The sequence below is a fragment of the Lissotriton helveticus genome, chromosome 9, assembly GCF_964261635.1.
Source record: "Lissotriton helveticus chromosome 9, aLisHel1.1, whole genome shotgun sequence".
Taxonomy (NCBI): Eukaryota; Metazoa; Chordata; class Amphibia; order Caudata; family Salamandridae; genus Lissotriton; species Lissotriton helveticus.
In genome coordinates this window covers 428209765-428228081 of record NC_136070.1, presented here as the reverse complement: position 1 = coordinate 428228081, position 18317 = coordinate 428209765, and the positions used below count along the sequence as shown (strand labels likewise).

The 18317-nt window shown below is 43.1% G+C and overlaps 1 protein-coding gene across 3 annotated transcripts in view; it reads right to left on the bottom strand.

The window, feature by feature from the left end:
• TRAF3 (TNF receptor associated factor 3) overlaps nt 1-18317 on the bottom strand; it is a 554449-nt gene that overhangs the window by 166324 nt on the left and 369808 nt on the right. For all 3 annotated transcript variants that reach the window (XM_078660220.1, XM_078660221.1, XM_078660222.1), the window contains exon 3: nt 14178-14229. In XM_078660220.1, the coding sequence (XP_078516346.1) occupies nt 14178-14229 (52 nt within the window). The remainder of the gene's footprint in view (nt 1-14177; nt 14230-18317) is intronic.

The window sequence follows — 18317 nt, the reverse complement described above, 5'->3', positions numbered from 1 at the left end:
GATTTAGCGGATAACGGGGGCACATCTTTGCCCACTGCTACTACCAACCCAGTTTGCTATTCAGTCCCCACCCTTGCTGTCACTCTACTTACAGCCTATACCAAACCCCATGTCCTTCTTACTGTAACCTATTGTCGGGCACAAACCTGTCTCCCCTACCCATTCTTTACACTATGTATGCTCCCCTCTAATGAAAGGCGCTATGCTGGTTTGTACATTGGTTTACACTGCATAACTTAACATAAAGACCTGCATGTTGCTTGGAATACTTAGGGATATTTGTCTAATATTAGCATATACCCACATCTTTATAAGCCAATTAATCACAAACATTTAGGGATCAGTTACTTCACCGTGCTGGAAGCCAGTCTTTTAGAGGGTGTCAGATGTGTGCTGACCAAGGCATCCTCCATCAATGGAGAGAACTGGTCGCTCTTTTGTAAATAAGCCATAATAATTTTCTGGGCAAACTCTCAAGCTTTTTTTTTTACTAATCACTTGTTTTTTTTCAGTTTTCTGGTTTCATTCCTTAAGCATTCTGTTTAGAGGTGAGGAAGGACTTGGGGGAGAATACTCTGAAATCAACAACACCCACATTTTGCAAGGCATGATCATCTAGGATAACTTCAGATTTTCTTGCTCTTTTGGGTGCTTGGCTCATATTTATGTACAACAACGCCCGACTTGTATTCAGGAATCAACTGCTACTTTTCATCAAAGTGAATCAGATTTGATGAATCTCCGAGTAGCCACAAAAATTGGCTCTTTATTAGGCACCTAAGAGAATTTACTCATTAATACTTGACGGGACAGACACTCCACACCGTTTCAGCCCCACGTGGCAGTTGAGCGGGATCGTGCTTCGCCATCTCCTCTCCCTACTGCCATGTACCAGCCCTACAAACACCCCATAGAGGAAATAAATACTAATGGAACGATGCACTGGGCTTGGAGAGGGTTGACTCAAAGGACGAAACTGAAGACCTTATACGCTCCTTCGGTATCATTAGCATACCCATACTGGAGGACAGGGGGGTGGTAGAGATGTTGAGACAAATGGGCATAGTGACATTTGCAGATTTCTACCCGTCCAAAAAATGTATGGCCCCGCCTGATGCACCAGTGGGTATACCTGGGCGTTTTTCTGTGTTATGTGCATACTATCGCATCAGGGATGCCTGTTGACAATCACACAACACTCACACTTTAGGCCCTCAAGCACATATTCACGAACCCATCACCACACAAACTTATCACTAGACTCTATAATATAATGCAGTCCTCTGCGCAGATAAAGAAACTGAGGGCGTTGATGGACTGGAACACGGAGCTACACCCTCAGGTCACAGAGGAACAATGGTAATTTTGCTGTGGACAGCTACAAGCATTATCCCCTAACTACAAATTGTGTTTAATTCATTTTAAATTTCTACAAACATGTTATAGTACGCCAATCGAGCTGCACCGCATGGGACTAAGACCAGATGCCACATGCTGGAGATGTAGGGCTGACACAGCGACTATTTTGCATATGGCTTGGCACTGCCCACTTATAATGAAATACTCGTCTGACATTTTTAGCAGGATTAACACCATATTAGACATTATTATGACCTCCATCAGCCACATTGGGCTTCTTTGGTTATGTCAAAGACACACCGCCTGAGAAAAGGAAACTACACGTACTATTAATTTTATTGGCCAAACGGGAAGTTGCAATACACTGGGGAGATAAACGTGCACCTGCTATTAAAACTTGGACACGAGACATTAGCTTTTGCCAAAATCAGCTATCCACATATTGGGAATTGATACTGACACAGTCAAGACCAAAAGACGTATGGGGACCAGTTCTGACCAGGCTGCGCACAATCTACGCAAACAATAATACTCCCACGAGAGGGATGAAGACCACACATAGCGGAGACACTCCCCTGTTGAGACAACCTCCAATTAGTAATCTGCCTATCGCAACCAGGAAGAGAAACTAGACCTAGTTATATTGTAGAATAGTATAGCACTTCGTGCACTGATAAATATAGTGAGTCTGTACTTAGCAGAGAGGTATCCAGGAAGACATAGTCGATTAGTAATGTACCAATTCAACCTTGAGATCAGAATAGTGATGTTGGTGGTTATCCTCCATAAATATACAGGCGTTGGGTGGGGCTAACATTATCATGAAACTATACTGTGCGCACCTGGGTGTAACATTGACAGATGCGATTATACTGTTGTGCTTTGTATATTATTGTAATTGCTATTCTACCATGCTGACAAGTTTTGGTTGTTAGTTCTTTTTCTTTTTTTAAATGCAAATATGGTAATTGTATGATTGATATATATATATATATATATATATATATATATATGTATGTATATATATATATATATATATATATATATATATATAAATATATGACCCAATTTGTACATCTCAGTATATGTTTATGTATAAATTAACAAATGCCAATAAAAAAGAAATAATAATAATAATTGACGGGGCAGGTGTGGCAGTGTGCCCTTGCTCTCCTACAGAGCGCATCTTGGTACCCATTCTAAAATCAGCTCCAGAGAAGACCTACAGAGGCTCTCAATGCAATCTGACACTTCAGCATCAGTCCCCTCATGTCAACTAATCTTCTGTGATGCCACTACTCACTATTGCTCCTTCTCCTTGATTACAATTTGTCATGTTGAGGTTAGGAGAATCACAGCGAGGACCTGCAACCCACACGGACTACTACAAAGTCCCACCACCCTTGCACATTTCAACCAGACACTCCTTTTCCCAAGGTCAATAAAGCCAAGAATGACATGGACCATGCAGTAACTAATTTGGGGAGATTTATTCACATGGACAAGGAGATATTCTGCACATAAAACACTTAATCCAATTTCCTTCCATGTCAGGAACCGTTTTTCGTGGTTTCCGACTTGAGCAAGCATGAAGGCAACCATCTTGCCTGCAGCTCAGACTAAACCCCTTGAGTTGGGATCCCTAAGGCACCTATACATAATTTAATGCACGCTGCCAATGGGCTTTGTTGCACAATAGAAGCATGATGAATTCTGGAGGACTGTAAGAAAAACTTGAACAAGTAGTTTTTAAATCACAATGTGCTCCTAAGGGCGTTGGAGCTCTAATTTAAATAGTTTTATAAATCAAAATGATGCCTCGAAAACTATGCATTTAGTTTGGGTAACATACTTTGGGGTACTGTTGTCAGAGAACACTCTGCAAGCACATTCATTAAATGTACTGGGAACTCACCCTAGCAGTGCTTTTCAAACCTTAGGTGACATGGACAAGTCTTGCCTTGTCTCTGCCACCACCTCTAATTTCACTCCCAGGAGGCGACCTATCACAGCCTCTGTCAACACCACCAGGGTCCAACCTCAGGGTACTTCACCCCTTCATGCCTCACACTTTTAGGGTGATCAAAAAACAGTGGGCTTGTAGGCCATGTTCAGCCTTACTGCTTGCATAACACACTTTTTTTGATATAACAGTAAATTCCCAATTATGGATTAGCAACATGAAGGGAAAGTACTTGATTTTTGGGGGAATTTAGAGCAATTTGCCACAGGCGTACCAAATGCCCCCTACGATTGAGAGCTTTGTATTTTTTTAATTCGCTTTTGACACGTCTGGAGGTCCAAATTAAATACGAAGAATGGATCTTTAAGAAGGACCCCAACAAATATGATGTCCATGCCAACTGAGACATATAACGTTTTTTGTAAGAACAACGTACATATTGTCTTTCCTTTGGGGTGGAGGAATGGATTCTGTTGAGGGAAGGAATGTGTATATTTTATAAGGTTGACTCCTGCAAACTGTGACCTCCTCATAAGAGCTTATTGTGAAATTGGCCCTCTTGTTTTGTATTAAGTAAATGCTAAACTGATAAACAATGTTTCTGAAAATATATATTCCCATTCATGTCAAACTCTACTGCTTCACATCCATATTTGTATTATTAATTTGTGTATTTTGTGGGGGAAAGGACCTGGGAAGGAAATTGGCTATATTAGTTAAAAGGATTACACAATCAGCAAATTTAGTAAATCCTGACGACCGAATTCCACATTGGCCTCAGCGAGCCTTGTAACTGACCATTTTTGGAACAGTGAAAAGCAAAGGAAATGGTGATGTATTTGCAGCGAGACTAGGAAGAGACACCGGTTCTTCGTGACCTCCGAGCCCCATAATCCCTTTGAGCGGCTCTAGCGAGGATTACCGCCTACCATGCAGCAGTCGTCGTCAGCATGGGATTAGCTGGGTCTCTTTCGAATCCATTCAGCATGCAGCTTCCAGCGCTTGCTCTGTCCTCCTCCAAGATAAAGCACGCCATTGATAAAGGTGTATGGAATCTCATTAAAACTTTGTTTCCAAAGTTTGTCCTTTTATATATTTCCAAGTGTTCATCAATAACTGCACAAAAGTAAGGTTAATGTCAGGTTCACGTAACTGTTAATGCTCTTTGGTGTTATTTAAAGATATAAGTAAACAAGATTTATGCATGCAACTTATACATCCTGCTTTGTGGTGCCCGGATTTTTGTGCGACAATCCACATGCGCCTGTGGGAATCCTCCAGGAGTAAGTGATGACTAGTGGCAGGAAAGGCTGAAGGACAGGTTTCTATTGGGGAGGAGGCGGGCCCTGAAATGTTCTCAGCACCGACAGTCAGATCTTTGCATGGACACTCCCTTACTGCAGTTTTTTCTATGTGTAATACCCACTCCCCCACTCAACATTTAATAGAAGGGGTTTTCACTACACTGGAAAAAAGGATTACAAATATATGGGACACTAAAAATTAAAACAGAAGATTGTCTGCCAGTCGAACATTCACCTAGAATACAGTTCGAGTTAGTAAATTAGCAAGTATAATGTTGGAAGTCTATGAGAGGCATAAATAACCAGGACCTGTGCCTAGGCTTACAATGAATCAGTCTCCGGTTGAAAATCCTGTGCCTCCCCTATGGGGAATGTGACTGCTTTGTCAATCAGTCGGGCCCTCGGTGCTAAATTTGAGCTGATGTTTGCAGCCGGTGGTTTGGGACTTATTTGTTATCATTAGACATTTACACTGAGCAAGAGAGAGAAGGGCAGAAAAGAGAGGAAGAAAACTAAGTAAACAGTGACAAAAGTAGAGAGCAGAGACTGAAATGTACCTGCAAGAGTGAGATAAAGAGAACGCATGTGCATGGTGATGGAAGAAAGAGTCTTGAGGTGGAATCAAGCTTAGCAGAGGCGGCTCCTCCGCTAAGGCAGGGAAGCGTTGCCCCACTGCTTTTTAGCAGTATAGGGAAAGATAACATGATAATAACTCGATGTTATTATAATTTTTATTTCCTGTTGCGGGCGCGGCAGCTTTGCGAGCCAGGGTGCCACTGCCCTGCCGACAGAGCAGGAAAGGAGTGGTTTTCACACCCTAAGTGCGCATGAATGTTTGGCCGGCCATCTTGGGCCAGCCAAACTTTCATGCAGACTTAGCAAGTTCTCTACCCAGGCTGAATTACAGCCTTGGTGGAGAACATGCCCAGGCCCCAGACCCTGTATGAGCGCCGATCCAGGGCGCACCAACCAAATTACAACGCTGCATTGCAGAGATGTGATTGGCTCAGAGGAGCATGGGTGCTTCCTGTTCTGGCAAAGGGACGAGGAGGAGAGACAGGATGAGGCGGACGGGAAGGAAGGAAGTTTACTTTCATTTCTTATTTACCCCCTTTCTTTGCCCCATCCGTGCCGGCCGCCACTGAAGCTTAGGCAGCCTTGGTATTTGGAAACCATGGCTTTAGGCAGTAGTCTCCTTACATACTAAGCCCTGAAGTAAAAACATCTCTTTGTCAGGGTCTAAACTGAGGAAGAATAAAATGTAAATTAACAACAATCAAGCATAAGGCTTTCCAAGTGATCACATTTCCAAAAGGTTACTGTTTTCGATATGGCAATGTCGTCCCTAAAAGCCACTTGCTGTCCTTTTCATTAGTTTTCTCAGGGAACTAGTCAGCTTGCTGACATTATTATACCACAGTGGAAACCCATGTGAGAAAGTGGATTATTATTAAGAATGGTTGTGAGTCCTCACCAAGTAATAATATCACTATTCTGTATCAGGTCCAGTTAGGATAAGTTACTTTAATTTAAACCTTAGCTCAGTTGTGGATATTTAGCACAGAGCAGTCAGGCGTAACTTATAGGAACACGTGTAAAACTATAATCAGTACCAAAACAGTTATTAAATCGAAAACACAATACATTAAAAATCCCACTCCAACTTAAAAAATAAGTATACATTTTAATAAACAAAAACACCAAAATGACAAAAATTGGATTGGGAAACTAGAGATAAGGTTTTTTAGGCGTTTAAGAGTTGTATAGGACCAAAAAGCGCAAAGCACCGACCGCGGGTATCTGTCCGCACTAGACCAGGTCAAAAGTGAACGCCAGCTGCAATCAAGTGCCGGTCAGATACTGGGACCAGGTTGGTTCAAGGTGAAAAGTTTATCTTTTGACTTAGGGCCTGATTTAGATCTTGGCGGGCGGGTTACTCTGTCACAATGGTGACTGATATCCCACCAGCCGAAATATAAATCCCATGGGATATAATGGGATTTAAATTAGAGCAGCCGGGATATCTGTCACAGTTGTGACGGAAAACCCGGCAGCCAAGATAGAAATCAGGCCTATTGTCTCTTTTTGTGGGGAGGATTCTACTCACCAGCAGGGTGGGCTGCCGGCTGAATACGTTGAAGGGCTTGACAACGGCAGGGTGCTGCTCGGCGTCGGTCCCAGTAAAATCCTCCACCATGGGACTTAGAAACTTTTCGGAAAATCAAGCTATTTTCAACAGGGCAAATCAACAAGTTGAATCTGACCGGGGATGCGACAATGTCCACTTCAGCAATCTTGATGGGGAGACACCAGCCAAGGGTCCAGGACCTTTTAAGCCCCACGTGGTGAGTTAGGACTCAGTCTCCCAGAAGCCATCTGCTGGGTCCAGGGCAAAACCAGTTGGAACCGGTCAGCTGGGCTCTCCTTTGTTGCAGGCTCCTTGCAACTTTTGTGTTCCTGGGACTTACAGGAGGCTAGCTAACTAAAGCTCCCCAGTCTACTTCTCTGTCCTGGGTTCAAGTGGGAGTAGGAGTAAGTCCATGCATTGAGTTTCACCCCACAGGTAAAACAGCAGGCGTTGTCCTCCTCCTGAGCTCCAGCCGTTTAATTCAGCAGGTTCAGCATTTCCTCTGTTTTCCATGTGTCCAGCAGTATCCTGAGGAAGGTAGCCAGGGGTGCCGTTGTTAGGCCTGGCACTAGCTTGCGGGTGGTGGTGATTTCCTGACTAATAAGGAATACGTTCCCACTTTCATTTCCTGGGAGTTTGGCACTAAACAATACATCAGTCCAAAATCCAAGTTTTAAGAACCTTTCTTCAGTCAGAGCTATGGGCAAACCCCCGACGTGTGTATAGGGAAATGAGGAACCCCACCCCGCAAATCCAGTTCTGGGGCATATTCACTTGACTTGGTGCCGCTCTGGCTAATTAGACAATAAATGGGACAGGCCTTGGTGTGCGTTACATCTCCCAACTAAGGCCCTTTTGTTCAATTTCCTCTGAGCAATTCACATCTCCAAGGCTTCCAGGGGATTGTTGGGGGTTTATCTCAGAAAGGGCTTCTAGAGGATTTAGGCAGGAAAATGGCAACTTTCTAAAAGTGTCTTTTTCAAAATATGAATTTAAAATCCGACTTCACCATCAGACTGGATTTTAAACGTCTATTCATTTTAGTCATTGAATCATAGGTCTAGCTATTCCCAAACCAAAGTTATATATTATATGGTGTTATAGTGTAGCTGCATGCTTTTCTTTGCGTGAGTCAGCCTTGCCACAGTGAAAAACGACATTGGAGATTTTTCACTGCCAGGACATGTAAAACTCATGTCCAGCCTTTTAGACACCATGAATCCTGCCCTATGTGCCCTTAGAACCTACCTTAGTGGTGACTTACCAGTATTAAAAAATAAGGTTAAGGCCTGACCAAAGATGTATTTTGCCAGGACGAGTTTGTAGTTTTAAAACTGCACAATCAGGCTGCAAAGGCAGGCCTGAAGACATGCTTGGCACTGTCACTTAAGGGGTGGCACAATAGGTGCTGCAGTCCACTAGTGACGTTTAATTTGCAGGCACAGGGTACCACATACTAGAAACTTCTAGGTAAGTTAATTACCAATCAGGTATCAGACAATTGCACATATACTTTAGAGCTCAGAGCACATACACTGGACTCTGAACTTCAGCGCCTCAGTATTCAGAGTCAGTGAGCCAGCACTAAATCTAGCAAAAATGGGGGTCATTATCCAAAAAGGGCCTTTACTCACAAATCTCATAAAATGTATTTTCTTCCTTTGTATCTATCCGTACCAGAAAAGCTAAGCAGAGTCTAGACTTGCCCGGTTCTGAGAGGAAAACTCTTCCATGAGATATTTTAATTCCATCTACTAGCTAGTAGTGAAGGCAAAATATTTTGTGAACTGCAAATGTATTTGCTCAGTAATAAAGCCTATGGGAACCTCTGTACAACCTGGCAAGACTGGGTGCAGCCAGAGGGCAGTCTCTGAGGAGACACCTCTGCTAAAGGAAATTGTCTTTATGCAATCCTAGAACGAAAGGAGTTTGAAAGTGTATCAAGCAAAATAAGTACAAACAAATAATCTTGAGAAGTACTGAAAAAAACGAGGTCTTCACCAAGATCTTTATCTTAAGAAAAGTTGTTTTTTAAATTCAGAGTAGAATGAGTCAGGCAAGAAACTCCTGAAATGAAGGAACAAGGCAAATATGGTTAAAACAAAGTTAAGGAGGGGGGTACTCAGGGTAGGGCAGATCTTTAGATGAGAAGGAGAGAACCAGAAAGAGGTCGAGCCGTTATCTGACCTATTGTCCTCTGGGACAGTTCTCGGCTAGGACCTTGGACTAATCTCTCAAATAACAGATGTGGTGGTGCAATCAGAGTCCCTATGAGTGCCTGTTGCAGCAGCAACAGGGCCATGTATGCTTTCATAAAAGATCAATATGCAGACCAAGGTACAATCGGGAAATATATGGAAAAAGTGATGCTTATTTTGCTATTTGAATTATTGCTATAATGCTTTTTATCTGTCGTTGTCTAATAAAGTCATACACTTAAAGTGCTACTGCCCTCCAGAGCACCTATGGCCGAGGTGTCAAATTTGCTGATTTCATTGAGGAATCAATCAGCCCACCAGCCTCTGCCCCCCAACACTGGACAGGGGTACATCCTCCTAGAGCTTTCTCTTTCTAGCTCTTCAGCTGGCCCTAAATGATGTTTATAATACCAAGGTTAAAAATATATTTTTTTCGAAGAGGGCATTCATTACCTGTTGCTGTACCATCATCGTCAAACTTATTTTTGATCACAGGAATCTTATAAAGTGCAAGGTGCCATACAATATAAAAAACAGAACAAGCAATAGAAGAGATGATTTACAAAGTGCAATATACAACAATAATTAAAACAATGGAAAGTAAAAAAAACATTTTCCATAAAAAGGCCCAAAGTTTGTTGTACAGAGATTAAAAACTACGGTCACAGGTTCAAATCCCGCTGGGTCCACTCAGCCTTTCATCCATCTGAGGTCGATAAAGTGAGTAAAATTGAGTTGGGTAACAATAAACATCTGTTATTGAGCGCCAAGATACCTACGGGTGAACGTGCGGTTTACAAATACACATGTTATGTAATACATTTAGGAAGTTGGATACATAATGCATGCTAAAATTTGGCCAGGCCAAAGACAATCACCCTGCGAGTGTCGGTAACTAAGATTCTCATAACCTCTAGATAATGACCAGGTCCAATCAGTTTACACAACGGCACAATCCATTTGCCCCGCAAGTTTCTATATTGGGGCAAAAGAAAATCAGGTGGACTTTTGATTCTGGGCATGTCTTAAATGCAGGACACTGATCATCTGTGGTGGCCTCGTTACTGCACTTTTCACAAAACAGTTTGGTGGGTAGGGTTTTGAAAACGAAATTGGATAAACAATTTACGTGCCAGTGGTGTTACAATTTCGTCAATTGTTTCCTCGTAAAATGGGGCAAATTTAAAATTGATAAAATCCAGGCTCAAGGTGCCCACCGGTTTGGCCATCTCCTTCACCATAATATTATCCCAATATATCTCTTTGACCCTACGCTTTGGGATAAGACACAATCTTTCAGGAGTGTACCAGTATTCCTCCATCCCAAGGCTCTCGAGTAAACTCTTCAGGGAGCTAAACCACGGGATAGAGTTAACCTGGGGTCGCTTTCAGAGATCAATCGCCTCTCATTTACCGACCACAGGCGGTGCCAAAACATTAACTGCTTATAGGCCAACTTATGGAACAGCAAATTTTGGTCCATGTCCAGGAACATGGGAGCCAAGGGGGTACTAGAGGGAAGGTTTAAAATTGAGCGAAGAAACCCATTCTCTACAACAATGAGTACATTTGTATTTCCAATACCCCATAATTCAACACCATAAAGGGCTCCACCCAATATTTTGGTGTTGTACATTTTTTGTGCTGGGGCCACTTTCCTTGTCACAGTTTTTTTGTGAATTGTGGTTAGGTGGGCCGTTTGTTGTACTAATGATATTTAAGCCTTTTCGATATGTGGCACCTAGTTTAGCTTAGAAGTAAGTGAATACCTAGATAGTCGAAGGCATGGACTTGCTCTAGGGGACTGTTTTCTACATATATTAGTTTTTTAGAGGTTTGGAATTCCCCTTCGAGAAGATCACATATTTTGTTTTTGACTCATTTAGTACCAAGCCATGCTCATTGCAGAATTCCATATAATTATTCGACAGTTGTTGTAGACCATGGGGGGATTTAGAGATTAGTAAGGTGTCATCCGTGAAGAGTATGGCTGGCGCTCTTCTCTCCCCCACCTTTGGTGCGTCGGATCCATTCCTATCTAGATAGTCAATCACCCGATTTATAAAAATAGAGAACAATGTGGGTGCTAGAACACACCCTTGTTGCACTCTACATTCGACAGGAAATAATCAGTAAGTTGATTGTTATCCCCCACTTAACTTGTGCAGTGTTTGAAGAGTGCAGCCAGATTAAAATTTCTAGGAGGTTATGAGGTATACCCATCACTGCCTGCACCCTCCACAACATGGCTCTCCGTACCAGGTCGAATGCAGTGCGTAGGTCCACGAAGGCAACAAAGTTTTCCCCCATGATGCTGACCTCCCTCCAGTAAATACACAAGAAGCGGAAATCCTGATCTAATGTGCTGGTATTAGCACAAAAGCCTGCTTGAAAGTCACTCAGTATGTGGTGCTCTGAGGTCCAATCCCGTACTCGAAGCAACACTTGCTTGCAGAAAATTTTCTGCAATGAGACAATTAGGCTTATAGGCCTGTAACTGGCCGGGATGGCTTTATCACCTTTCTTTAAAATGGGGATTATTTCCGCTATATTCCATGAGGGGGAATATTCATGGCATTTGTGATCATGTTGATGTAATAAGCCCAGAGAGATATGTCCTCTTTGTACAAATCATTTGGGATTCGATCAGGGTCGGGGGCTCTGGCTGCGATACTGGAACATATTGCCACCCGGATTTCTTCCATGGAGAACACCAAGTCCTCCATAGCATCTTTCTGGTTTATCCCCCCTCTCTTCAAGTAGAGCCTCCACATCAACACTACCTAGTGCATATAGCCTCCCAAAATGGGTCACCCATTCCTCAGGCTGAACTGTAAACTCCAGTTTCGGCTTCCTACCATGTAGCCAATAAGCTGCTTGTTTCCAAAAGGTTTTGGAATCCTTAATTGATGATGCCTTTTGGAGGGAGGACTATAATGAGTCTTCCCATCTCTTCTTAACTAGTTCTAGAGCTGTCCTGTAGCTTTTTCTACATGCCACTAGATCAAGGTGTTTGATTTTGCTGCCTGTACAAAGTCGGACTTGGCTTTTCTACATTCTTGGTTGTACCAGACTGCTTGGGGTTCTTGTTTAGTCTGGATCTGGTTATACTCCTGCTTCTGCTTACTACAGGGTTTGGCCAACAGATCCCTTATATCATTAAATGTGATTTCATGCTTGGAGGGCAGCTTCTCAATTATCTGGTCCTTCGGGAGTTTTAACATCTCTACCAGATTTTGGCGTACTATATGTTTCGCTAATTCAAGAGCCTCAGGATGTTGCTCCACCCAGTCATATCTAACTGTTCTCATATTATTCGTAACGGACAGTTCTCCCAAATTCTTCTTTCCCCGGCTACCCAATTCAGCAGTATTATCACCCAAATTTGTTAGGGACAGGATCAGGTCATTGTGGTCACTATCTGAGCGATTGACCACTGCCATATTGTGAACTAGTGGCCAAAGGCTGAGTGCAACCAGAAAATAGTCAATCCTACTGGCATAGCAAGGTCTATTAAACGTTCGCTCCCCTTTTTTGACAGATTTTGTTCTCCCCATTTGTGGCTCTTAGGTCACGTTGCAATGAGAGGGCTAACATCTGACTACCTCTCTTTGTCCACCTAACTAGGAGGAGTTATAGCTGCGGGACCTGCCAAACACTATCCCACTCCTCGGTCAGATCTCTTGGGATCATGGCTAGGGGTTCAAAGGTACAGTTCAAGACCCCTGCAGGGCTGGAGCACTATCAGCAGTTTCGGATAGTACATGGTCTAGAATTCTGATGGTGCTCGTTACGTGTTTTCAGATCTATAGCTAATAAGTCAGGACAATCTATATGTACTGTGTTTATTTTTAGACCACAAGCATTTCTGACCCAAATAGCCAGACCTCCTGCTGGCCTCCCCTTCTCTTTTCTAGTAGCATTTACACCATAGTTTGAGAACCCACTCCTATAGGGTGTATGCAAACTCCATGTTTTTTGGAAGAGTATTACATCATGTGTGTCCGCAAAAAGGGCTCAATCTGGATCTGCCAAATGTTTTGAGATCCCTGCCACATTCCAGACCAAGATTCTTCATTGGTCGTCTTTCTAATAATGGGGACCACCACCCCTTCCTCCCCCCTTCCCTGGGGTATTTGTTGGGAAGCCAACTGCCACTTAGAATACAAATTACTTGCATAGCCATTTTCATGGCAGGCAGGGCAATTTGAGATAGGCCTGGGCCTGGGCAGGGGAATCATCGTGGGTCGCAATAGGGCCATGGTATGTAGGGCTACTGCTATCTATCAGTCCCTGTAAACTCAGAGCCTCCAGGGGCTCGGCTCTTATAAATTGTAGGCAAAAATTTAAGGTCAGCCTCAAGGGCGTGAGGCTTGTCAATCTTGTCCCTCCCAGTTAGATCTTTAACCTACTTCCTTAGAGCAGCTACTTCTTTTCTCAGGGTCTCAATTGTGGTTTTTAGCATCTGGAAAAGGCCGCCCAATGCAATACTTCCATCTTCTTGATTAGCCATCCCCCCGACATTTCACCATTGGTTCTATCTGAAAGGACCTCAAATCTATTATGGCACTCTATTTGAGGTGCAACCGCCTCCACGCTAAGGTCCTGCAGGATGACAGAGGGTGGCAATGGTTTAGTTTAAGGTGCAGGGCCAAAGGGACTACTTTTGGGCCTCTTCCCTTTTTGTGAATTCCTAAACATCGAAGGGATTTATGTGGCCCGTTTGTTAACTAAAGAAGACACAGGGTTAGTATCGGAACAAGTGGGGTTAGTTGATTTAACGAGAGCCAGGGGAGTTTCTAAACTAGCTATCTCATGGCATTCGGTAAGGAGAACCTCAATCCTGTCCATTGACTCATGACAGACAGACAGCACCAGTGCCCCTCTTTTTAGGACGGGGCGCACCCTGGACTTTATCTTGGCCCTTCCTTTTGCCCATAACCATATGGACCTATGGGGGGAACCCCTTAATACAGCAAAAGTATACAAGTAGACAAAAGCCTCAAGTATATGCCCACCCCACTCTGCTCAGTGTGCTATACCACATAACTTCTGTGGCATGTCTCCAACCATACACGAGAATTCAAACCTGCAAGGTATGCAACACAACCTGAGCCAGCTTAGGACAGTATGTGGCATGCTACAAAACCCCAAATAGCAGAACACAATGTTGCAGATACATTTCTAATACAGATAATACAAGAACTGAGTGTGAAAAATTGTACCTTATCTTTAATAATGACTTCCTGACATGCTGTACATTTTGCGATGGGCGAGCTGGCAAGAAAAGGAAAATAACATGTTAGACCAAACTTATTTTTAATCTGTCACGTATTTCTTTTCTAACAATTTCTTAACCAAACAAATGTTTTTATGCTGTTATGGAGGCCTGCTTTTCAGTTAGATACATTCCTTCAACCTGCATCTAGGGTGCCTAAGGTGAAAAGCACGCGCACACACAAACGCACGCACACACACACACACACTTCTAATGTCGCACAACTTTTGTTGCTCAGAGATATAAAAGAGTGAATATTATAAGGTTTCATGCAGAGTGTTTCCCCAATTGTCTTAAATCCCAACCCCTTTGTACAGTTCAAGTAAACACTTTTGAATAGTGGTTGAACCACTTGACCTATTGTTAAAAAAGTGTGCTGCTCAAACCTAAACATCCCCACCAAATGACACTAAATCATACCACATGAGACTGTCACACCTCACATTAACAAGTGTTTTCCAGGAGAGGAGCCTATCAGGTTGGGCCCCATAGTCAAAAACAACTGTAGGTGCAAAACAAAGAGCTGTTCAGAGGTGGGGGGCGAAGAGTGCAAGGCACTTCACTACGAAAGGTTTGCCACTCAGTGTCTATCCTAGCTGAAATCAGGTACACGGGAAAAACAGTCTTCAGTTTGCCCAAAAAAAGGACAACTTGGTCACAGGTATCCAGAGCCTTTACGGAGAATGTGCAGTACAAGGCACAGGCTGTAGATGGGAAGCTGCTTCACATGGATTTTGTTTCTTTTCAAAACTGCCTGAGCAACTTTTTTTCCATGAACCAATTTTAAAAAGAAACAATGACCAGTTGATTCCTATAAGAGTTCAGCAAAAAGTTAGGCAGTTCCATTTGCAAGTTCTGCATTTACCTTAAATGACAAGGGGTTAACACCTCTAATCTGACATGCAAACGATATATCTCTTCTAGTTTATTGTGTATACCTATCAGGCGGATAGGTTCATATATGGCTGTAGCCTACTGCCTGCTGAAATGCTGAAGTAAAAGACCTGCCAGGTTGAGCAATAGAAGTCATAGCGGTGTACAAAACCCTTCTCTCTCTTCACGTAGAAACAAAGGTGGTCAGCCAGTAATTTTGATGTTCATTTACTGTAAATGCAATGTAAAGTTTGTGGGGCCAAACCAGCAACTCCTTGCAAGAGATACCCCGGTTAAAAGCAAGACTGAGTTTCTTGTCTGTGGCGCGGGCATGGACTAGACGTAAGGTACCACTGGAACACAAGGACAGAGGAGCACGCCTCATCCACACTTGGTAGAGTGCCACTATCGGGATACAGGGGGCCATGAAACAAAGTACCCTCAAGAACCTCATGTGCGCAGTTCTGATCCATTTCTTGCACATGTGCAGTCACTGCCCTGATAGGGAAGACTACCTCAAGGTGAAGGATTCTTTAAAGTAGCCCGTAACCTGGGCGACCCAAGTCAAATATAGCCCACTCTGCTCTTTCAATTCTGATCCAATCGCTCGGGCAAGAAAAGATTCGAGTTCTCAAAACTAAGCAATGTTCTACCAATGCAGTCTTCACTTTGGTGAATATTCTTGGTGCAGACTGAAGGCCAAATGATAGGCCCGGTTTCAGTACTGGAGGTCTACAGCACTACAATTTAGGTCCTACTTGTGTGAGTGATAGCTTGGTTAAATGTAAATACATACCCTTCAGATGCACAGACCATTGGACCAAAATGGCTAATCTAAACGCTTGTTTTACTGCTCCTGTCATGTAAAGAACTGGACAGAGTCCAATGCTAAGTTTCATTAAGTTCCAAAGATGCACATGGAAAACAACACTGCATTATAGACCAACACCTCCAACTGCACATCCCCCAGAAGAATGAGAGTCCATTAGTGGAACCTCGTTTTCTGTACAAACAGTAAGATTATGGAACCCACTCCCTACAAAAAGAAGACACTTTCAAGACCACATCCAATTCAAGGAGGAAACACAAATCTGGCTCCTCCATATTTATTTCAAAATCACAGCAATTGCTTTCCCTTGTGAAGGTTGAACATCTACTGAACTCGGCCCCAACAAAGACAAATACCATACAAGCGAAATTAAAATAAAGAATTTACCAGGCTGCCTGTAACCAGTGCACTCCACAGTTACTCCTCTGTGGACCTACTAGAGCATTTGCATGGTAGTCTGTATCCAGCGCACGCTGTGAGATACTCCTCGCTCAATCCTGAGTTAACCCTAAAGGGCTGTATCTTAGCAGTCTGTAACTACTGCATGCCATGAGCTGTCCCTCTGTCGTTCCTGAGTGGACCCAAACAAGCAAAGCATAACATCTGCCTGACTGTGATATTACTAGAATACGAAGGCGTGAGTGTCATTTGTAGGAGCAGAGCATAAGGTCTTAGCCTCCCAGATTTGCGAACTCTCACAGTGGTCAGTATCCTTTTGTGATGCTTTGTTTGTGGGTCTGTACACTACAGACCTAGGAATCTGGTTGTCAGTAAACTGTACGAGCCCTCGGATACCCCCCTATCTCTTTATAGCTTCTAAAGAGCATTTATTTTGGTTAAAGGTGGACCCTATATAGCGTCTTCCACTGGCTGCCTGTTATCCGCGCAGTCTGTGGGTTGCAACTAGGTCACTCTTGAGAAATCTCTAAATCGCAATAATATCATTTAGTTACTCAAGCTCAGACCTATCGACCACCCCCTATAGGTTTTGGATGGACCGGAGAGATTATTCACCATGGAAGCCTGTACCCACTGAAGAGCATTTATTTTGGTTAAAGGTGGACCCTATATAGCGTCTTCCACTGGCTGCCTGTTACCCGCGCAGTCTGTGGGTTGCAACTCGGTCACTCTTGAGAAATCTCTAAATCGCAATAATATCATTTAGTTACTCAAGCCCAGACCTATCGACCACCCCATATAGGTTTTGGATGGACCGGAGAGATTATTCACCATGGAAGCCTGTACCCACTGTATGACTGCAGGCCAGTTCAAGTTGTCCGGTTTGGACTCAATAGAGCTTTACAATGGTTCCATGTAACCTGTGCACTCCGATACTGAATCCGATCCTTACTGATCTGTCGTTGTTGAGTAATCTCTAAAAAGCAGTTGCTATGGATGGATTCCTATGGCGGCCTGTTTACAGTGCATGCCTGCGGGCTCCTCACCTGTTTGCGCTAGGGAAACCGTATAAAGCATCTAGCATAATGACCTACGCTCTATACAAACTACAGAAGGCTCCTGTGTTGCTCTTGGATGGGGTCTACAGAGATCCACTAAACCCAAGCACAATAATAAACAAATGTAAACGGCATGCGTTCCATCCATTACATTTCTTCTCGCCATTACACCCCAATGGAGTGACCCATAACACGATAAGAGCATCAATTTGGTCAATAACGCATGACACCACAACACTTCAATATAAGCAACAATGCACTTCAACGTTCATCCAGCCATGAACTACAAAGCAAATTTGTGCGCTACCTGTGCGCTGCCTGTACTACCTGTTGTGAGTGACTTGCTCGCTAAACCAAATCATCACCTAGAGAGGGTTATACGCCTCTACGTAAATGCTTTCCCTTATCCTTAACACTGCATCAAAGTGGAAGTACCTCCTTTAACAGCATTTACTCTTCCAAAATGGAACAGGTTGAATAGGACATCTACTGCTGTCTGTATAAGGGAATGAGTGCATTCAAGGGCCAAGAAATATGCAGCTCTTTCATTATCAATCGCAGCTGGTAAAGATGATTCCCTTTTAATGGCAGATTTTTTTCTTCTGGGCTTTAGAAGTCAATTTAGATACATTAAGCAAGGTATCTCCTTTCTGCGACACCCCAGCAAATATAACTAGATGAGATAACACTTTTGTCAAACTGTTTCCTGTAGTGTAGCTTTGATGATGGCGAGGGCCATCATTTCAGAAAACCACCATACCTATTTTGGGGTCAGACCAACATAACGTGCTATATCTGTACCGAGAAGGTGTCTACATATGAATTTATTTATGTATATGTTATATACAGCTCTTTGCTTCACTTCAATGCGCTGCACATTTCAGGTTAGAGGCAACTCTCTAGTGACTGGAGGGTAATAGAGGCCCAA